The following is a 23,518-nucleotide window of genomic DNA, read 5'->3' on the forward strand; positions in this document are numbered from 1 at the left end:
AAACGCGGTATTTCACATCCACAACAAAAAAAAAATATACAAGTTGGCACTAAAAAAAAAAGAGAAGTAAACACAGCAAAATCCAGAAAGGAGAAAAAAATAAAGATAAAGAACAAAAGGAGGAAAAAATTACTACAATCTATATAAAAGTGATCGAAGAAAAGAATAATTAGCAAATTTAAAGAGGAGGTGATTAGAATTTTCAATATCACCACATGAGCAGTGTCACTTTTCCCCGTTTTGTGCAGGAAATAATTTAGTTGAAAATCAGTTATAGGTTGGTTTTAGTAAGAAGTCGGGTTTAATATCTTAAGAGAAAAAAGGTCATCCTAACTGCGAAAAAAGTTCATCTTCCAGCTACTGATTAGAACAGTGTCATATTCTAAGAATTCAATTCCAAAGTTCAAAGAGTCTGGTTTTTCAGACGCTAGCGCTAATTTTTTTTTTTTTTTTTTTTTAGTACTGGATTTTACTAGGAAACTAATATCACCTGTATCCTTCGGACCAGTTGAGCACTAAACCTCGATAAAAGAACATCTCTAAGTCACTTACAGGTACGTACATACTGAAATCTGGGATTCAAAAGATGTTTCAACGTGATGTTTTCACCCTCTAAGTTCTGATCCTCCAGCTACTGATGGAATCAAACCTAATATACCAGTTATGATATATTGCAATGGTCAAAACGGTACGGGGAACAGCAAGAGAGGAAGTGATATTCATTTGTATTATTATATCTCTGCCCAAAAATTAAGCAGCCAATTCTTCAGTAAAGGCACTATCATTAGCAGAATGGCAAAATAATGGATATATGGGGGATAAGAAATTTTGGCCAGAAATTAGGACGATCTTTGTTACGATAACGTAACAAGGATATTTCAATAGTCCTATAGTCAATTAGGAGTGCAAAAGGAATGTGTGAGTGAATGGAATTTTGAAAGAGTCTCAAACCCCTCAAAAATAACATCAGATTGAAACGAAAATTTTAATACTGGAATTATTATAGTCAAAAATCTAGACATAAGAGTCTCATTTGAAAGAAAATCACCATATCTTGTACCCATTCACATAACAAAAGATATCATGCCTCAGCAAGGTGGCACTTTCAGCCTTTTTGTGCCACCAAAATTTTTTTTTCTGGCTAAATACGGTCAAAATGCCTATGCCTTTTAATTTTTCATAGCTTAAAACCATAAACAGGGGGGTTCTCAACCTCACTTGGAGCAGTGCTAAAAGATTTGGAAATAAAAATCAGTGAAGGCTTTTACGCTGAAAATAAGGCTTTCCTTATTTGCGTTTTCCTGATTGCATTAATACGTACAGTAGCTGCATACGGAATAGTACTTTCAATAACACTTTACACCGATACAGCGATACAGCGGCTGAAGTTTTTAGACCCTAAGAGGATCTGGCGAAACTAAGGAGACGGCTGGAATGTTATTTATTGGAATTCACTTTATAGATGATATGAGTTATCCTGCATTGTAGTCATATCCGATGTGATAATTATAAGTGCGATACATACGGTTTTTTCTAACTTTTCAGGAGAGCTGAAAAATGGGGGAGGGGGGAATTTTGTCAATGTCGTAAGTCTCTTTTTCATCTTCAAAGTTTTTCCACGTCCAAAAGCCCCGTATGTCCCTTTTTTGTTTTCGTAATGATACGAGATAAGACAATTCTGACTGCCCTAGATGATTCCTCGTGTTAACTCCACCCCCAATATATGCATAACTCATTTTCGACCAAAACGACATTTGATGATCGACCAAAATGGTATATGGTACCCTTTTAATTATCACAGCCGATATTAACACAGTGTGATATGGTCGATGATTGTAAGGGGCCAGACAGGGAGCTGTCTCTTCTTCAACACTTTTTAATAATTACAAATTTATCTGTATTTAATATATATATATATATATATATATATATATATATATATATATATATATATATATATATATATATATATATATATATATATATATATATATATATATAAGTTTTTTCAGGTGAAAGTAAGGAGCAGCATTAGAACCCGAAACGAATATATATATATATATGTGATATACAATCACATAGGTCAAACAGCATAGCCATACACAATCAACCATAAAGAATAGCCCATGGACAGGCAGTCGTGTCGTAATTAAGTATAAGTCGTCATTTACCAAACATTAAAAACAGTAAAATAAGACAAATAATTCAGAGGCAACAGCCCAACACAAGGGCTCATCAGGAGAATACACACTTGCCTGTAGGGTTTCGGAACTTTAAATTCTCAGAATAATCCATGGATAGGAATTCGTGTCGTAAGTAAGTATAAGTCGTCATTTACCAAATATTAAAAACAGTAAAAAAAAACAAGAGCTAAGAGCTCATATGGCACTTGTGACGAGGCAAGAAGAGCTAAGAGCCAAGAGATCATGTGGTATGAGCTCTAACAAAATTCTATGAATCAATAGATTGATTTAAAAAGGAAAATAAGAGGCTTAATTCCGGTCAAGATATAAAATAAGAGCTCTGAGTCACAAAGTCCTTCTAAATATCAAAATTCATTAAGATCCGATCACCCACTCGTAAGTTATAAATACCTAATTTTTCTAATTTTTCCTCTCCCTTTTACCCCCCAGATGGTCCAATCTGGCAAAACGACTTTATCAAGTCAAATTGTGCAGTTCCCTGACACGCCTACCAATTTTCATCGCCCTAGCACGTCCAGAAGCACCGAACTCGCCAAATCACTGAACCCCTCCCCCCAACTCCCCCAAAGAGAGCAAATCCAGTACGATTCTGTCAATCACGTATCAAGGACATTTGTTTATTCTATCCACCAAGCTTCATCCCGATCCTCCACTCCAAGTGTTTTTCCAAGTGTTTCCACCCCCCCCAATTCCACCTAAGAGAGCAGATCCGGTCCAGTTATGTCAGTCACGTATCTTAGACAGGTTTATATTCTTCCCATCCAGTTTCATCCTGATCTCACCGCTTTAAGTATTTTCTAAGATTTCCGGTCCCCCCAACTGCCCCCCCAATTACGCTTGATCTGGTTGATATTTAAAATAAGACATCTGAGTTACGAGGTCCTTCTAAATATGAAGTTTCATGAAGATCTGATCACTCCTTCGTAAGTTAAAAATACGTCATTTTTTCTTATTTTTCAGAATTACCACCCCCCCCCCCCTCCCAATTGAGGCGGATCCGTTCCATTATGTAAATCACGTATGCAAGACTTCTGCTTATTTTTCCAACCAAGTTTCATCCCAATCCCTCCAATCTAAGCATTTTCAATCATTTCAGGTTTCCCCACCCCAAACGTCCCCCAATGTCACCAGATCCGGTCAGGATTTAAAATAAGAGCTTTGAGACACGATATCCTTCTAAATATCAAATTTCATGGAGATCCAATCACCCTTTCGTAAGCTAAAAATACCTCATTTTTTCTAATTTTTCAGAATTATCCCCCCCCCCCAACTATACCAAAGAGAGCGGATCCGTTCTGGTTATGTCAATCATGTATCCAGGACTCGTGTTTTCTTCCCACCAAGTTTCATCCCGATCCCTCCACTCTAAATGTTTTCCAAGTTTTAGGTTTCCCCCTCCCAACTCCCCCCAATGTCACCAGATCCGGTCGGGTTTAAAATAAGAGCTCTGAGCCACGATATCCTTCTAAATATCAAATTTCATTGAAATCCGATCACCCGTTCGTAAGTTAAAAATACCTCATTTTTTTCAGAAATATCCCCCCCCAACTACCCCAAAGAGAGCGGATCCATTCCGTTTATGTCAATCATCTATCTAGGACTTGTGTTTATTTTTCCCACCATGTTTCATCCCGATCCCTCCACTCTAAGTGTTTTCCAAGTTTTAGGTTTCCCCCTCCCAACTCCCCAGATCCGGTCGGGATTTAAAATAAGCTGTAAGACACGATATCCTTCTAAACATCAAATTTCATTGAGATCTGACCACCCGTTCGTAAGTTGAAAATACCTCATTTTTTCTAATTTTTAAGAATTACTCCCCCCCCCCCAACTACCCCAAATAGAGCGGATCCGTTCCGTTATGTCAATCATGTATCTGGGACTTGCGCTTATTTTTCCCATCAAGTTTCATCCCGATCCCTCCACTCTAAGTGTTTTCCAAGATTTTAGGTTTCCCCCCTCCAACTCCCCCCAATGTCATCAGATGCGGTCGGGATTTAAAATAAGAGCTCTGAGGCACATTATCATTCCAAACATCAAATTTCATTAAGATCCAATCACCCGCTCATAAGTTAAAAATACTTCATTTTTTCTATTTTTTCCGAATTAACCGGCCCCCCACCCCCCCCCCCCCCAGATGGTCAAGTCGGGAAAACAACTAATTCTAATTTAATCTGGTCCGGTCCCTGATACGCTTGCCAAATTTCATCGTCCTAGCTTACCTGGAAGTGCCTAAAGTAGCAAAACCGGGACCGACAGACCGACAGACAGACCGACAGACAGACAGACCGACAGAATTGGCGATTGCTATATGTCACTTGGTTAATACCAAGTGCCATAAAAACAAATAATTCAGAGGCAACAACCCAACACAAGGGCTCATCAGGAGAATACACGCTTGCCTATAAGGTTTCGGTACTTTCAATTCCCATATATATATATAATATATATATATATATATATATATATATATATATATATATATATATATATATATATATATAAGATTTTTCAGGTGAAAGTAAGGAGCAGCATTAGAACCCGAAACGAATATATATATATATATATATATATATAATATATATATATATATATACTATATATATATATATATAATATATATATAAAAACTTACTTTAAAAATGTGAAAATTAGAATTGAAAGGGTTTTTAAAAGCTTTTTATAAGAGCCCTAGCATCTTTACTTTAACGAAGTTCAACCAGGACTGATAAATAAAATGATATATAAAATAAAATGATAAACTCGTTCAAACAAAACAGAACAAAATAATTAAATACGAGTTTTCAAAGCTAATTTTGCTTTTTTGTCAGCTCGCCTCAAAGGCCTTTTTATAGACAGGTTCAATGCTATTATAATTTTAGTAAAATACTTTTTTAAATCCTTTCTTATTAAATTTGAGTATAAAAAATTTAATGAATACTAAATACCAAGTCTTTACTTAAAGAAATGTTGCTATTTATTTTGAGACTAATTTCGATTGATTCCCTAACAACTTGTTTTATCCCCATATCGTTACTAATGAGAGAATATTTTTCAAAAACTATTTTGCGGGAGGGATTATTAAATATGTAGCAAGCTTAAGCAGAATCGAGGGAGTTATTAGAACTAGTAGATATTAATTCTATGTCTATGTCTTCTTTATGCTGGTGCAGCCGTTTTTCTAGATTCTGATGGGTTCTGTGAACGTAGTAATTCCCAAAGTCGCATGGTATTTGATAAGCCCCTCTTTGGTGAGTGACTGGGGTTTTACCTTTACGGGAGTTTAAGAAATTTCCGATTTTGAAATTATTAGTGAAAACTACATACAGGTTATTTTTTGCGCAAATAATTTTTAACTTTGCTGTGGTTTTTGGGATGTATAGAGGATAGATTATATTTGATGGCTTATCAGGAGCTTCACAGCGTCAAATATCTTCGATTTTACGAAAATGTCTTTTTAGTCTACGGTTAGTTATAATTATTGACAAAAGGAACGGGATATTTATTACCAAAAGGAATGTCTCTGATAAAATTTATTTCTTCATTTATATACGGATCAGAGCAAATGTTCAGGGCACAATCAATGTGACCAGTTACAACTGCTCTTTTCCCTTGCGGGGAGATTTGAATTAAAATGAAGATTTCGATGGTTTTGCTTTCGTATTCTACAGATATTAAAATCCAGTTTATCAGTATTATGAATAATTAACACATCTAAAAACGGTACTACATTTTCAATTTCAATTTCTAGGGCGAACTGCAAATTTCTATCAAACAGTTCGTTGTAACGAACTGTAGTAAGGGGCGACTCCGCTCAATAGTAACCATTTATTCTACGGCCTTTGTGATTCAGGGGTCATTCTTAAAGATTTGGGACAAAATTCAAGCTTTAGTGTAAAGAGCGACGTATTTATGAAATTTTTTTTTATTTATGTGCAGTCAGCCAAAATCAAAACATGCATTAATTCAAAAACGTTCAGAAATTGAATTAAAAAAAACAAGTTTTTATATTAGCCGGCAGTTTGGTGTCTGCACGCTATTTATTCACCAGACTCTGTTTAAACTGTTCACAACTAACTAATACTTCACTGATTCGCTCAAGAACAATCCGATTGGTTAGTCCCTTGGTCTAATTTATGCATTCTCACGCGCGCCGATTACAGCTGCATCTCGCCTTTAGAGGGGAATTTTTGACTTCGGAACGCGAAGTATTTGAAGGGACTGCAGCCAGCAAGTATATATTATGGAAATAAGTTTCTAATTGTTGAATAGAATATTTATTGCTCTATTTTTTTGATTCCCCACAAACAAGAGTGTTCAGTGTAGTAATCTAGAATGCAAACCCAAAACAGGTTTTATAATTATTTTGGAATTATAAAAAGAATAATAGTCGGCTGTAAGATTTGATTAGATCAAAATATTCACCACATTTTTTATATCTGTTAAAATAAAAACCGCCGAAATCATTAAATCAGGAACGTAAGGCAAACTCCAAATGTTTAACATGGGAGGTATAGGAAGATTTCTTGAGAGCCCGTCCTGCCTTAGTGCAAGATCATCAAAAATTTGCCAGTGCAACATATTTATCCAAACGTAGTCTCTATATTATTAGTAATACTAAAAGAAGCATCTGCCCCCTTTACTCACTACAGAATTTCACCTACGAGCTTAGGACGGTCAATTTCGTCGATCAAAAGGGCCAAGCGACATGGCTTCTCGAATTCACCTGATAAATCTGATTGAAGCCAAAATTGTCAGTTTTTTTTTTAATTCTGAGAGAAAGACTTGAACTAAAAAGGATATAGCTACTAAGGCCGTATTCGTAGGAGACGTTAGCGAGTTTGAATCCCCTCCCCGAAATATTTGTCCAACTCGTAAAAACGTAATAAAAATGCATAAAAACACATTTCTGGGCGTGTCTTTTAAGTTTTTTGTAAACCCCCACCCCCAAACAAAAATCCTGGATACGTTCCTGGTAAAGAGTGCAAATTTACCAGTTCACAAACAGTAAGTTTTCTTTTATTTTAACCAAAGCTTTGCTAGCCAGAAAAAAACAACTTTCGGGTGGTGATAAAAAACTGAACTAAACGAAGCTTCTTTTTCATGAAATTGATCTTTCCCTGAATATCTGCCCTGTTATTGTGCTACTGTTATTCCTCTTCATTGTAAGTGTTTGTAAACCCCCACCCCGAACAAAAATCCTGGATGAGTCTCTGATAAAGAATGCAGATTTACCAGTACACAAACAGTAAGCTATCATTTATTTTAACATAAGTTAAACATAAAAATTTGTCAACATAAAAAAGCCGAAAAAAACTCGAGTTGTGATATAAAACTGAACCAAACGAAAATTCGCCATAATGAAGATATTTTTCTTTGTCGAGCCACGTATAATCCTTATAAGAGATAATCCTTATAATCCTTAATCCTTATAATCATTGTATCCTTAATCCCTTATAATCCCGTATAATCCTTAATCCTTAATCCTTATAATTATTATAATCCTTATAGATAATCCTACTCCTTATAAGAGATTATAAGAATGAAAATTGACTTCTTTCAGAACCAAGCTTTACTACTACTGGACAATCAACAAAGCGTTGAACTAACTGAGAGAGACACCCACGTAAATATTCCTCCATCTCATCAGATATTAAGCTTCTACTTGATTGTTTAGATGTTTAAACGGCTCTCACTCCACAGTATGCCACAAAACAGAGTCGTACCATGGCGTTTGAAAAAAAGAAGATGTAAACAAAACGTTCATAATGTTAATAAACATAAAAACGTTCCAGTAGAAAGAAAGGTATAAAACAAGAATCAGTAAAAAATATAACCTTTTTTTTCCATCTCACATCGCCATCTCACCAGATGTAAAGCTTCTATTTGATTGTTTAGACGTTTAAACGGCTCTCACTCCACAGTATGCCACAAAATAGAGTCGTGCCATGACGTTTGCAAAAAAAGATGTAAACAAAACGTTCATAATGTTAATAAACACCAAAACGTTCCAGCAGAAAAAAGATATAAAACAAGAATCAGTAAAAAATAAAAGTTTATTTTTCCTAAAGAGTCAACAAAACTAAAATTTTTCAAGAAATTCAGGAACGTAATCTGAGCAGTGAACCGATGGGCGAGAACAATATAAGCAAATACAACTGGTAGAGAGTGAGCTTAAACTGACAACCATTTCTCGGAAGCACTTGTCTTGACAAAACACCATTTTGAATTACATTTTTTTAGCTTCTCCAAATAGACGCTTCGAACGCAACATCGAGACATAGTTATAAATGAAGACATGCTAAAGAGAAAAAATATATTACAACACTTTTTGTGTGGAAAACATATTTTAATTGAAAAATTTTGAAGAACAAATTCTAGAAAAAAAAAGGAATCTAAAAAATTATTGAGTGTTTATATGCTGCTTACTAGAGTAAGCAGGGCGTTCAAAATAAACCATTAGAGATATGCTTATCAGATTTTATTATTAAACATTTCATAAAAAAATGAGCATTAAGAAAATTCGATATAAAAAAAACTTATTACGGAGTTAGCAGCGGGGTCGAAATAAAAACCCTGAAGGCAGTTGTGAACCTTATTTGTGTAAGACACTTTCTTTTTACATATTCAAATAAGAATCAAAGGCGATAAATATCGCCTTTGCGATAAATCGCAAAGGCGATTTAATCGAAAAATTAAATCGATAATTGCGATTTTATCGCGAAATAAATGCGAATTTTTGCGATTTATCGCAAAAATTTGCGATAAATCGAAATGCGATAAATCGCATTTCTTTCAAAAAAATTTTGAAGTTATCATCACTTAAAATTCTGAATGACCCAATGAAATAGTACTTACCCTCTCATTCTAAGGACATTCCAAAGAGGTTCACATTAAACCCTGCCTTCTTTAGGCTAAAATAGAAATTGGTGAGAAAACTTTAAACCTTTTTCTTCAGCGAAAGTGATAGGCTTTGGAGTGTTGTAGTCAAATTAAACAAGCTACGAATATTCCAGAAGCACTTTATTGTAGCAAACGTTACACAAGAAGGATTTTATAAGAAGGATTATAAATTATGTATTACGTGACAATCGGAAAGTTCACCACAAAGAGAGGATGCATGAAAGGTCTCCCCTCCTAACAAACAGTCTAAATCCTCTGTTAAAATTCAAACTACAAAATAATCCCCCGTTTACTGTTGACTAATAAGGTGTTGGACCTGTACCAGATTCTGCACCAGACACTACATTGTCAACGATTCGGATTCTGCACCAGACACTACATTGGAATTGATGTACGACAAAAAATGAAGAAGGTAAAAAAAAATTAAGAAAGAGGCAAAACCAAATGAGGGCAGTTTTCAGTCAGCGAAAAAAAAACGAAAAGAAAAGGCTGATATTTTGTTAAGGACATTCACTTATTTCGTTCTCGGTGCAAAAGGAAGAGCTAACTTTTTGAAGTTAGCTCTATCGACAAAAGGTACCTTTGGTAAGGGGGTTATGAGGGGTTTAAGACTTCTGCAGCTTGCTAGTAATGAAGAAAATTCATTTTCTAGGGATGCCACGGAAAATTATCATTTCCACAAAAATGACATGGATTCGAAAACGTGGTATAGGCCAAAAATCGTCAAGCAGAAGATCGAGAAGATAAGATGGCATAAAAAAGTGATAAAAATTCTACATATTCATTTTTTTGTATTCCTGTTTTTATTTGCAGTGCTTTTCACTAAATTGTCATTAAATGCCGATTAAATGAAGATTGGTAACAATGGCAACAATATACTATAACTGGTAACAACGATCATATAAAAATGATAATTGGCAAAAACAAGATATTTTCTTCTCGGGGGGGGGGGGGATAATACGTGCCCCGAAATATTGCAAAATTTATAAGGTTCAAGAACCCAGGGTCTGAGTGTATTCCTGGGTAATATTGTGGTAACAATTCAGAAACTTGTGCATTCAAACCTTGGGCTAGATCAGCAATAAGGCAACCTTAATTATTAACCATGATTACCAAAGAAAAACGTATCAAAACTTCTTCCCAGTCGAAATCCTTTAATTACTTCTTCTAATTACTTCTCATTATTTAATTACTTTACCAGTTATTATTTTAATTACTTTATTAATTAATTAGTTTATACCTTAATTACTTCTTCCAAGCAAAATCTACTACGGGACAGCTTATTTAGAAAAGAATAGCTCAAATATTTATTTTATGAAATTTGGTGAGTGTTTGATCCTGGCCAAAATTCATACTTATCTTAATTTACTATGGCTGTTTATACAGATCCCCTTTATATTGATCAGATCCTCCTTCCCTTCATGAAAGGGAAGGTTGAAGGGCCTATCCCTTATCTTCAAAGATGAAGTACTCACTTATAAAAATCACACAGACGTATTTATGGAAATTTGCCTGGGCCAGTGGGAAAATCTACTACGAGACAGCTTCTATAGAAAAAAATAGCTCAAATATTTTATTTTATGAAATTTGGTGAGCGTTTGATCCTGGCCACAATTCACACTTATCTTAATTCACTATGGCTGTTTATACAAATCCCATCTATATTGATCAGATCCCCCCTTCCCCTCATGAAAGGGGAGGGCCTATCTTTACCTTCAGAAATGAAGTAGATCAAACAGTTCGTGGTAACGAACTGTAGTAAGGAGCGATCCGGCTCAATAGTAACCAAAACTCTAAAAAATTGAATTTTAATATCAATAGCTACATCAAAAGAATCGCATTTTAATGCTGATTTTAAATATATAAGTTTCATCAAGTTTAGTCTTAGCCATCAAAAGTTGAAAGCCTGAGAAAATTTGCCTTATTTAGGAAAATAGGGGGAAACACCCCCTAAAAGTCATAGGATCTTAACGAAAATGACACCATCAGATTCAGCGTATCAGAGAACCCTACTGTATAAGTTTCAAGCTCCTATCTACAAAAATGTGGAATTTTGCATTTTTTGCCAGAAGACAAATCACGGGTGCGTGTTTATTTGTTGTTTTTTTTGTTTTTTTTCCCCAGGGGTCATCGTATCGACCAAGCGGTCCTAGAATGTCGCAAGAGGGCTCATTCTAACGGAAATGAAAAGTTCTAGTGCCCTTTTTAAGTGACCAAAAAAATTGGAGGGCATCTAGGCCCCCTCCCACGCTCATTTTTTTCCCAAAGTCAACGGATCAAAATTTTGAGATAGCCATTTTGTTTAGCATAGTCGAAAATCATAATAACTATGTTTTTGGGGATGACTTACTCCCCCACAGTCCCTGGGGGAGGGGTTGCAAGTTACAAACTTCAACCAGTGTTTACATATAATAATGGTTATTGGGAAGTGTACAGACGTTTTCAGGGGGATTTTTTTGGTTTTGGGGGTAGGGTTGAGGGAGGGGGCTATGTGAGAGGATCTTTCCTTGGAGAAATATGCCATGGGGGAAAAAATTCAATGAAAAGGGCGCAGGACGAATCTGGTCTCGTTAGAAAAAAAAACGTCAAATTAAGAGCTTAATATACAATGCTGGGTGTTCGGAGCCTCTCTATTATGGAGTATAATTTGAAAATAACACAACTATACGAGCGATAAAACATATAAACCACAACCATAACTCAACTAACGATAGAACTGCTAAGAGATAACACAACTATAAAGCGAAAACAGGTGAAAACTAACGGGAAAATAAACGAACTAAGAGGTGGAAGGGGCCCAGAGAAAAAATATAATCCTTTTTCAATTTTGAGCCTAACTTCCGCAAAGGAGTAATAATGTCAGAAGCCCCGAAATACCGAATTATTTTCTTTTCAAACAGTTCGTGGTAAGGAACTGTAGTAAGGGGCTACCTGGCTCAATAGTAAACGAAACTCTAAAAAACGGAATTTTGATGCTAAAAGATACATCAAAAGAATCGAATTTTTACGCTGATTCTAAATATATAAGTTTCAATTAATTTAGTCTTTGTCATCAAAAGTTACGAGCCTGAGAAAATTTGCCCTATTTTGGAAAAAAAGGGGGAAACATCCCCTAAAAGTCATAGAATCTTAACAAAAATCACACTATCGAATTCGGTATATCAGAGAACTCTATAGCAAAAATTTCAAGCTCCTATCTAAAAAATGTGGAATTTTGTATTTTTTGCCAGAAGACAAATCACGGGTGCGTGTTTATTTGTTTGTTTGTTTTTTTTGTTTTTTTTCCCAGGGGTCATCTTATCGACCAAGTGGTCCTAGAATGTCGCAAGAGGGCTCATTCTAACGGAAATGAAAAGTTCTAGTGCCCTTTTTAAGTGACCAAAAAATTGGAGGGCAAATAGGCCCCCTCCCATGCTCATTTTTTTCCAAAAGTCAACAGATTAAAATTTTAAGATAGCCATTTTGTTCAGCATAGTCGAAACCCATAATAACTATGTCTTTGGGAATGACTTACTCCCCCAGAATCCCTGAGAGAGGGGCTGCAAGTTACAAACTTTGACCAGTGTTTACATATAGTAATGGTTATTGGGAAGTGTATAGACGCTTTCATGGGGATTTTTTGGTTTGGGGGTGGGGTTGATGGGAGAGGGCTTTGTGGGAGAATCTTTCCTTTGAGGAATATGTCATGGGGGAAGAAAAATTCAATGAAAAGGGCGCAGGATTTTCTAGCATTACTATAAAAAAAAAAACAATGAAAAAATAAACATGAAAACGTTTTTTCAAATGAAAGTAAGGAATAACATTGAAATTTAAAACGAACAGAGATTATTACGCATATGAGGGATTCTAAAAATACTTTAGCATAAAGAGCGAGGTATTTAGGAGGAGATAAATACCTCGCTCTTTATGCTAAAATATTTTTAAGTGATTTCAACAATTTATTCTACGGCCTTTTTGATTCAGGGGTCATTCTTAAAGAATTGGGACAAAACTTACGATTTAGTGTAAAGAGCGAGGTATTAACGAGGGTACAAAACCCCTCGTACACATAATAAAAATATAAGAATATAAAAGTTTGTTACGCAAGTTAATTCTTAAGTTACGTATATTTTTTACTAATAAAAACGTTCGTTGAATATTAAAAGTTCTAGTAGCCTTTTTAAGTAACCGAAAAATTGGAGGGCAGCTAGGCCTCCTTCCCACCCCTTATTTCTCAAAATCGTCTGATCAAAACTAAGAGAAAGCCATTTAGCCAAAAAAAATTAATATACTAATTTCATTTCAATAATTTATGTGCGGAGAGCCAAAATCAAACATGCATTAATTCAAAAACATTCAGAAATTAAATTAAAAAACTAGTTTTCTTAACTGAAAGTAAGGAGCAACATTAAAACTTAAAACGAACAGAAATTACTCCGTATATGAAATGGGTTGTCCCCTCCGCAGTCCCACGCTCTTTACGCTAAAGTTTTCAATTGTTTTAAAAAGTAGAATTGTGGCAAAGAGTCAAACTTTAGCGTAAAGAGCGAGGGACTGCGGAGGGGACAACCCATTTCATATACGGAGTAATTTCTGTTCGTTTTAAGTTTTAATGTTGCTCCTTACTTTCAGTTAAAAAAACTAGTTTTTTTTATTTAATTCACTTATAAAAATCACACAGGCGTGTTTATGGAAATTCGCCTGGGACAGTGGGCCAAAAACTTAAACACCCGCATGTGTCATGCAAGCTACAAATAGCGTATCCCTGGAGTAAATTAAAGCCTAATTGCTTCAGCATAAGTACAATAGCATATTAATTATCCACCAATAATTAAACGTCTAGCGAATGGGTGTAAGGTCAAGGATGGGCTACGGATCCAATCAGAGATATTACGCAACAAAACAAAGAAAAGAAGAAATAAAATCTAGAGTGATTATCAATTTGTCTATTTTTACTAAATCATGAGAGCAAAGTCATTAAATAAATAAATATATTCGCAAATTTGATGGCAGGCCGTTAAGCCTCTACAAAACAAAAATCTTAATTTGCATTTCTTCTAAATTTGCATAAGGAGAAAATGTCACTTGAATAATATTCATCAACTTCCTTCTTAAATGTCCTCTTTATTACCCCGAAACCCATGACCTCTATTCAAGAATCCCCAAAAGCGAGAGTAAAACAGTTTTGATAGAAGAGGATAAATGTACTAGTTGTGAGACGATGAAATAAAATAAAAAATCATGACAATCAAAAGATTAGAATCAAATCGGGAGAGGATGGAATCAAAAACACTTTTTTGTTTCCTAATGGATGAATGTTTTTGCGGCTTTGTTTATGTATTTTACAAAAAACAGGTAGAGATTGTAACGCCATTCGCTGACTGAGTAACATGAAACTCAACTAACCGCCAAATCATATCGTCGAGGAGAGCTGAAAAGAAGTATAGTCCTGAATATTCCCTTTGTAGTCATGACACAAGTATAAGTAAGTAAGCCACCAACACGCGGAGCATAAATGAATGAGATCTGATAGAAAACACAACAACGACGAAAAAACAGTTATGGGAACTCAGGGTTAGAGTCTTCTTAACCAAACGTAGAACCTTCTTTGTCAACAGAACAGACAAGCTTCCTCTTTCAGTGAGAATAACTACTACTACTACTAACAACTCACCACAGCACGAAGTCGTCAGAGGTCGACACAGCTACGCACGCTCACCCTCCATCCTAATCTATTCGAAGCCTCCCTATCTACACCCTCCTAGGAAGTTTCCATTTCCCTTAAATCTTTCTTCACATCCTCCCAGCCTAACCGCAGACGGCCTGCCTTCAGTTTAGCCCTAGACGGTTGGCCGAAAACGACAATAAAGATATTTCGCATCATAAAATTAATCCAGAAAAAATGGAGGATTTTTACCTAAATGCTACTACTGCTACTTGCAACTCATAGCAATACCAAGCCACCTGAGGCCAACACAGCTACCCATACTCCTCTCCCTCCCCAGTTTTTTCAAAGCTTCGCTCTTTACCCCCCTCCCCGTTCCATAAAGTTGCAGTTTCCTTTAAACTCTTTCTTATGACCTTGTTTTGTGAGGAAGAATTAGCGACAGTACTAAAAGGATTAAAAAATAATAAGGCTCCAGGTGCTGATAGTGTGATAAATGAGTTCCTTAAATATGGTGGCTCTGAGGTTAGAAATAAGCTACTGAAGATTATGAATATGACTTTTGAAAAAGGGGAAGTACCTAATGATTTTAGGAAAACCTTAATTAAACCACTGTATAAGAAAGGTGACAAGAGTGAGTGTCGTAATTATCGAGGCATTAGTCTGGTCTCTGTAGGTAGCAAATTACTTAGTAATATGATACTTTTTAGGGGACTGAGAGATACTATAGATAAAGTTTTAAAAGAAGGACAGAGGGGTTTCAGAAAAGGAAGAGGATGTGTCGACCAAGTTTTCACTCTTAGGTTCATAACTGATAAATCCCATCGTTGTCAAACACCTTTGGTCCTCAGTTTTATCGATTATGAGCAAGCGTTCGATTCTGTTGATAGAAAAGCGTTAACAAAGGTCTTATTCTTATATGGTATACCAGACAAATACATTTAAGTAATTTGTGCTATGTACGAGAATAATACTGCTGCGGTTAAGGTAGGAAATGAGGTTAGCAGCTGGTTCTGTATTAAATCAGGAGTTAAGCAGGGTTGTGTTCTATCCTCCTTAATATGGATCATTTTGTTGGACTTTATCTTGAGGAGCACAAGGAAAGCAATGGGAGGTTATAATGGGAGTAAATGAGGTTAGTAACTGGTTTTGTATTAAATCAGGAGTTAAGTAGGGTGTGTTCTATCCCCCTTAATATGGATCATTTTGTTGGACTTTATCTTAAGGAGCACAAGGAAAACAATGGGAGGTTATAATGGGAGTAAATGAGGTTAGTAACTGGTTTTGTATTAAATCAGGAGTTAAGCAGGGTGTGTTCTATCCCCCTTAATATGGATCATTTTGTTGGACTTTATCTTAAGGAGCACAAGGAAAGCAATGGGAGGTTATAATGGGAGTAAATGAGGTTAGTAACTGGTTTTGTATTAAATCAGGAGTTAAGCACGGTTGTGTTCTATCCTCCTTAATATGGATCATTTTGATGGACTTTATCTTAAGGAGGACAAGGAAGGCAATGGGAGACCATGGAATCAAATGGGGAGGAAAAACTCTTCTGCACTTATATTATGCTGGTGATTAAAGCACATTAGATGAAAGTGTGAGCAAAACGAATAAATGAATTTTTAGAGGTTTTGCGAGTTCAGGGTGCTAGCATCAAGTTTGAAAATTAATGTTAAAAAGATTCTGTCCCTAAGGCTAGGAATAAGTGAAGATGAAAAGGTGACGTTGGGTACCGAAAAGATTGATCAGTTGGGCAGCTTCACTTACGTAGGTAGTATTATTAGTAAAATCGGTGGGAGCAGTGAAGTTGTTAAAAGTAGAATAACTAAGGCTCAGGTTTTTTTTTCACAATTAAAAGAGGTTTGGAAGAATAGGAAGATAGGTCTACAAACTAAGATTCGAATATTGGAAGCAACAGTGATGACAGTAGTCAAATATGGCTCTGAAGCATGGGCGCTCCAAAAGCGGAAGAAGATTTGCTAGATATTTTCCAGAGAAATTGCCTACGGATTGTTCTGGGTACCCGGCTGACTGACCACATTTCAAACGGTAGGTTGTACGAAAAATATGGTTCAATCCCGCTTTCTAGGGCTATAATGAACGAAAGGTTGAGATGGCTAGAACACGTTCTGCGGATGAAGGAAGACAGATTGTCGAAGATTGGCCTTTTTGGCCAACCATCTGGGGTTACACGGAAAACAGGTCGTCCTCGTCTGGGGTGGGAGGATGTTATGAATAAAGCTTTAAAGGAAATGGGAACTTCCTGGGAGGGTTTAAAGAGGGAGGATTTGAATAAATTAGGTTGGAGGAGGAGCGGGCGTAGCTGTGTTGGCCTCAGGCGGCTTGGTGCTGCAGAGAGTTATTAGTAGTAGTAGCAGTAGTAGTAGCAGTAGTTATGACCTTTTCTCCCATTTACGGACGACGTAATTTCCGTTTAGCCCTAGACGGTTGGCCAAAAAGAACAATAAAGATGCTCCGCATAATAAAATTAACTAAGAAAAAACGAGAATTTTTACCTAAATGCTACTATTACTACTACTTGCAATTCATTGCAATACCAAGCCACCTGAGGCCAACACAGCTACCCATACTCCTCTCCCTCTCAAGTTTTTCAAAACTTCGCTCTTTACCCCCCCCCCCCCCCCCTCATAAAGTTCCATAAAGTTGCAGTTTCCTTTAAACTCTTTCTTATGACCTTCCTTCCCATTTAGGGACTACGTGCTTTTCGTTTGGCCCCGGATGGATGGATAAAAAGCACAATCTTTGGGAATATGTAATCCTTCTTCCATAAAACGTGACCTACCCATCTTAAATTTTTCTAGAAACCGGTCAAGAATTATAGCTCTAGAAAACAGGATCAAGCCGCATTATTTAAGACAGCTTATTGTGTTATACATGGTGAGTTAATAGAGTAAAAAAAAAGGGTAAAGGATACGGCATTAGACTTTACAGTCCGTACCGGCGGTGCTGATCTCCGTTTCTTGGCCCTTCAGCCAGGAAGTGCAATCGGGGGTTGGGGGCCAGCCATCCTGTGCTTTCGCACACCCTTCCTGTTTACCTTCCCCAGATTTCTCCAGGTACCCATTTAGAACTGGCTTCACTCTGGCTAAGCTTACAGAGTCACACCACTGACCCCCGTCCCAAACTGAAGAATTGGGTACACCGGGATTCGAACCCGCGTCCTCTCAGACAAGGGATCCCGAATCCAGCGCACCAACCCACTCCGCCAGGACGGCCGTCTTAACATTAATCTCAGACGATTCAAGTATGTGTTTCTAAGCCTTCCAAAACGCCATTTCTGAGAGCCATACTTGATTATAGCCAATAGGGTCCAGCTTATTCCCATAGAAAATTCCCCCACGTTTAAAATTGAGTAGCCACAGAGAAAGTATTACAAATAAAATTAATGAGGCAAGATTTTTTTTGGAGGGGGGGGAATAATCCTAGTCAATGGATCCATCTCAATGGATCCGGCTTACTCCGCCAGAAAATCCCCCCCCCCCATGTACAACTGATCAGCCACACAGAAAGTGTGACAAATAAAAATAATAAAGAAAACTAGGGAGAGGGAGTGTAAGCTTAAAAACATTGGGGTTCGGTATATCCCATCGGAAATCCCCTCCTTCAAAAATCAATACCTTGACTTCCAATATTCCAATCTTATTTCGAAAAATAAAATGAAACAAAAAAGTATTATTTCAAAATACCGAGAACAAGATTCGGCTTGACATGTATAAGCACAGCCTTGAACTTTTAACAAGTGATATAAATATATTTGCTGATCTTAGACAACCATTCCCGCATCTCTGAAAACAAAATGGTTAAGTTATAAGAGAATAAAATATTTTCTTACCTGTGCTGCGTTTTCAGGGCATATTCAATACTCCTTAGCAGATCATTTGTTTTAAAAATAAGCAGCATTTCTCTAGGAACTCGATTCAAGACGTCAGCAATTTGTACTAAATATTTACTGGCATCAGCTTGAATCTCATTTTGCTAAAATGGAGAATAAAATGACTAATTGTTCAAAATACAAGATTAGGTTCAGAAAGAAGCTTCCCATATTGTTTCAATTAAATAATTTTCCATTAACTAAAAGCGTTTTAATAAAATCTTTTAGAGATTTTTAAATGTACATAAAAAAATCAGAGCATTTTATTTTCAAACAAACATAACTTCTGATATTTGTAGCGACGTCATATGGTCTTTTTCGCAGGACATATTTTGCCATATTTTGTCAAAACTTGGCCAAACTTTTTAGAGCCAGTTCAGCATATTGTTTTTTTGTTGTTTTTTTTTTTTTTAGATCAAGATGGGGTAAAAGGTTGTAATCAAACACTCCGAGATTAGAAGCGACAAAATGACATTGACAAATTTTGTTAAATCGCCTCCCTGTCCATAGATTCTCATACATTTTCTTTTCCAAATAAAAAAAAAGGAAAAAATATAATATGGGTAACTCAGGTTCAAATAACCACCGAAACAATTTACATACCATATTGAACGTCAAAGTATAAAAAACTAAAATCGCTGATTCAACTTTATATTCACGGCTCTTGAATCCATTCTACTTTGTTCCATATTTTGAAAAATCATTTAGCTAGTTAAGAAATTGGAGTTTCTGTATTTATTAATCTTAAAAAAAAAGGATAATATTTTTTCACCTACATAGCACACTCGAAAAATCGAATTCAAGGGATTTTACAAAGAAACATTAGAAAGATAGAGAAATTTATTAAAACAACAAAAAAAATACACAAGAGAGAAAAAAGGAAGAAAAAGGAAAAATTACTGTTAAAAATTAATATGAAGAATAATTTTAAAAATGATGGGGAATTTTAGAATTGTAAATACTTGAATTGAACTTTTCCTAAAGTGTTTAATCTGTGCCCCCACCAGTAGAAACTTGATGCTACCACAAGATAAAGCATCCCTCAGAGTGTGTTAAGTGTACAATAAAAGTAGAAAAACGGGAGTTACATTTTTTCAATTTTTATTTTAGATTCTTAAAAATTAAAACTAATTTCCAAACTAGACCAAAAATAATTAAAAAACTTGGAAAAGAAAAATAGCCATGAGTACGACGCAAACTCACTACATTCAACCAGTTTTCTGTGTATTCTGTGTAAAAAAAAATAACCAAACGAAAAGCAGCAATTCAGGTATGTTGAAGAGCCCCCCTCCCAGATGAAAAAGAACTTAAAACTTTATGGCACCTTGTTCATGATGCCTTGATGACACCATGAGTACGACGCAAACTCACTACATTCAACCAGTTTTCTGTACTAATCTGCTTTTTAATTCTTACTCTCCTCCGAAAAAAAATAACCAAACGAAAAGCAGCAATTCAGGTATGTTGAAGAGCCCCCCTCCCAGATGAAAAAGAACTTAAAACTTTATGGCATCTTGTTCAAATTATCAACAAAAGTATTTTTATGTTACTGCCTCACCCAACGAATTAAAACAGCAGAAACTAGATGCTCAGTTATATTAGACCGCTCAGAACATGCTGCGTTTAGACTAAGCGTGCTATTCGTGCATTTCATTTTAAGGCCCCGGCCGATAATATTATTTTGCAAGCTAATCGTACGCATAGAGGACCTGGAAAGTCAAGCTTCTCCACCAAAATCTTGTGATTTTTACTACATTTATCATACAGATAGCCTTTTTTGTGCAATTTTGTCTAATTGAGACAGCACTAACTCCGACAATGACGTCATTTAATGAAGCCAATACCACCCAAAAAATTACATCACAATAATACTGTCAGAACTGGACCGCATTTTTCAAAGCAAAGCCAAGAAAGGACGGTGATGAAAAGAGGTGAATTTTTAGGCCACTGTTTTTTCATTTTTCAAGAGGATTGAAAGAGAGTAGCCGCCAAGACATCGGAATTACGCAGCACAAGCCCCAATAATGACGTCACTTGTTCATTTTCACACCACGTAATTTTAAAATCAAAGGAAATTATTGGATTATAAATGCTTATAATGCATTATAATGCAGCCAAGAAAGGACGGTGATGAAAAGAGGTGAATTTTTAGGCCACTGTTTTTTCATTTTTCAAGAGGATTGAAAGGAAGTAGCCACCAAGACATCGGAATTACGCAGCGCAAGCCCCAATAATGACGTCACTAGTTCATTTTCACACCACGTAATTTTAAAATCAAAGGAAATTATTGGATTATAAATGCTTGAAAAAACAATTGGACTTTGTGCATTTTTGTGCAATTAGTATTTGTGTGCAGTTTAGCCTAATTGAGACAACACAAGTCCCGACAAAGATGTCGTTGCATGAAGCCCACAGCACCTCAAAAAATGATGTCACAATAATACTGTCAGAACTGGACCGCATTTTTCAAAGAAAATGCTCTCCGCCAAGAAAGGACGGTGATGAAAACAGGTGAATTTTTAGGCCACTATTTTTTCATTTTTCAATAGGACTGAAAGGGAGTAGCCGTCAAGACATCGGAATTACGCAGCACAAGCCCCAATAATGACGTCACTTGCTCGTTTTTACTTCGCGTAATTTATTGTTGTATCAACTGGATAAAATACTTTGATGCTTATTTCTTCTACAAGCACCTTCTTACATATTCATAAGCGAAAAAAGTTAATGAAAAGTAGATAATACCAATAGGCATTAAGCAATGGCTTAATTTTAAATTTCTTAGAGTTACAAACTTAAAGTACCTCAAAGTATAAAATCCGAATAAGTTGATTATTTCAGAAAAATGAAACGAGAGAAAACACCACGAGTAAAAACACATACAAAAAACGACAAAATCTTGACGCATTCAACTTTAGCAGTTGATACAAAATAGATTAACAAAAAGCGAATAATTTGACTATATACATAATAAAAATGCACCATTACATAGGACGTATGTCCTATAAAAAGGGAGAAGGGGAGGAAAAGTACCTTTTTATGCTATCTTTTTGCTTTGACAAGGGGGAGGAGGGAGCCGCAAATACACAGGAATTTCGGGTTACTAGAGATTACACAGTGAATAAATTATTGCATTAGGTAAGCATGATAATCTTTAAAAACAAAATCCTTTTTATCAGCAGTACAGCACAATAATACTAGTAATCATAATAATAATAAATTTATTTCTCTAAAAGTCCTAGGGTTCTAATTCAAAACATAATAAAAGTCCTCCGTTCTAACTAATTCAAGCTGCATAAAAAAAATATTACAAAAATCTATTTTTGTGCTCCATTGCTAGCATGAGAAATCATCCTAACCTTGCAACACTTATAAAAACTCATACACAACACTTGCAACTTGACACTTAACACTTGTCATAAAACACTCGTAACACTCATAACTCCACAATACTTCCGAGTTATTTTTCATTAAGCCTACATCCTCCATAAGTTTCCTTTCACACCTCCCTCAATTCTTCAAACGCATACATCGCACGACCCATAACTCTCATACAAACCTCTACACATAGGGCAAAAGTAAAGATCATCGCCCTCTTGCTTCCTCCCCAGATATTTTCTTCTTAGCGTAACTAGTAAACTGTTTTCCCTCAATATAAATTAACTTCTATTTTCACAAATTCACCTTAGAAAATACCCTTTCACCCCATTTTTATCTATACCACCACGTAGAGGCTCAAGGAATCAGAAAGACGTCTTTTAAACTCCCAAACCTGTACCTCTTGGAGTCGCAAAAGCTCATCCATTGTTCCGTACTTGCCCTATTCCACAACCCCGTAGAATCTTCCTGCTTAGTACGGCCAAAAAAAGAAGGCTCATCTCTAATAGCTTCTAAATAAGGAAATTTAAGCAGCCGCGCTCATGGCGGTTTCACAATACGCTCCCACAACCTCTTCCTTCCGTTACTCTCCCACAACCTCTTCCTTCACAATACGCTCCCACAACCTAATCATATTCACTAGCTTTCAATGTCTTCGCTAAAAGATACCCAAATCTCCTCTAACTAAAAAACTATTATTATCTCTATTTACACCTAGCTATCCAATATATCTTAGATAAACGGTTTCAAATTTGCCACTTTTCTGAAACCCCCCAACTTCCAATACCTTACTCCAAAAATTTCCTTCTGTATCCTAATATCGCTTATACTCTTATCTGCCTCCTTAAGACAAAATTCGACCACATCCTATACATCTCCTCGCTACGTCCTATATGTCTACTAAATAATTTACCCTTTGCCTTACACGTCACTCCTAAATATTTCCATTCTTCTTGGAATTGGACCTCACTACTTATATACTAGTCACAGTATTTACCATATTACCATATGGTATTACCATATGGTATTACCATAGTATTACCATATGGTAGTCACTAACTGAGAGAACATACGTTACTACCGGGAACATATGGAATAGCTTTAACCCCCTTCCTTCCCATATTACCAAGGTTTTAACGGTTTGGTCTATATCTATTCCTGCGTCTTATCTAATTTGCCCTCAGCTCCAATATATGCTTTCCAACTATTTTGTCCAGTCCCACAAAAAAAAAAAATATTTTTTACATGCCTGACCAATAGCTTAAATAATCATATTAGAAAAAACTTTGAAAAAAGAGAAAAATCGAGATAAGAGCGTGAATGCGAGGTGCAATTTTGAAAACCCCATCATACAATTTAGAAAGTAATTCTTTTACACTGATTTAATTAAAACTAAATTAATTGTACTGAGGATTGTTTGGATCTTAAAGACTTCTATTACATTTTAACTGATATTTTAAATCATAAAATTTATGGATACATTTCTTTTTACCTCTTGTGAAC

The 23,518-nt window shown here is 35.8% G+C and overlaps 1 protein-coding gene and 1 long non-coding RNA gene across 2 annotated transcripts in view; one reads left to right on the forward strand and one right to left on the reverse strand.

The window, feature by feature from the left end:
- Positions 1 to 7,952: 7,952 nt before the first annotated feature.
- On the reverse strand, positions 7,953 to 18,740 carry LOC136038465 (uncharacterized). The gene is made up of 2 exons (XR_010620217.1): positions 18,602 to 18,740; positions 7,953 to 8,502 (listed from the first exon to the last, which is right to left on the reverse strand). It is a non-coding gene; the product is annotated as an uncharacterized LOC136038465 (long non-coding RNA).
- A 2,292-nt stretch (positions 18,741 to 21,032) lies between these two features.
- Positions 21,033 to 23,518, forward strand: part of LOC136038974 (mannosyl-oligosaccharide alpha-1,2-mannosidase IA-like) — a 12,561-nt gene continuing 10,075 nt past the window's right edge. The window contains exon 1 of the mRNA XM_065722492.1: positions 21,033 to 21,151. Coding sequence (XP_065578564.1) covers positions 21,033 to 21,151 — 119 coding nt within the window. The remainder of the gene's footprint in view (positions 21,152 to 23,518) is intronic.

This window comes from Artemia franciscana, chromosome 18, assembly GCF_032884065.1.
Source record: "Artemia franciscana chromosome 18, ASM3288406v1, whole genome shotgun sequence".
Taxonomy (NCBI): Eukaryota; Metazoa; Arthropoda; class Branchiopoda; order Anostraca; family Artemiidae; genus Artemia; species Artemia franciscana.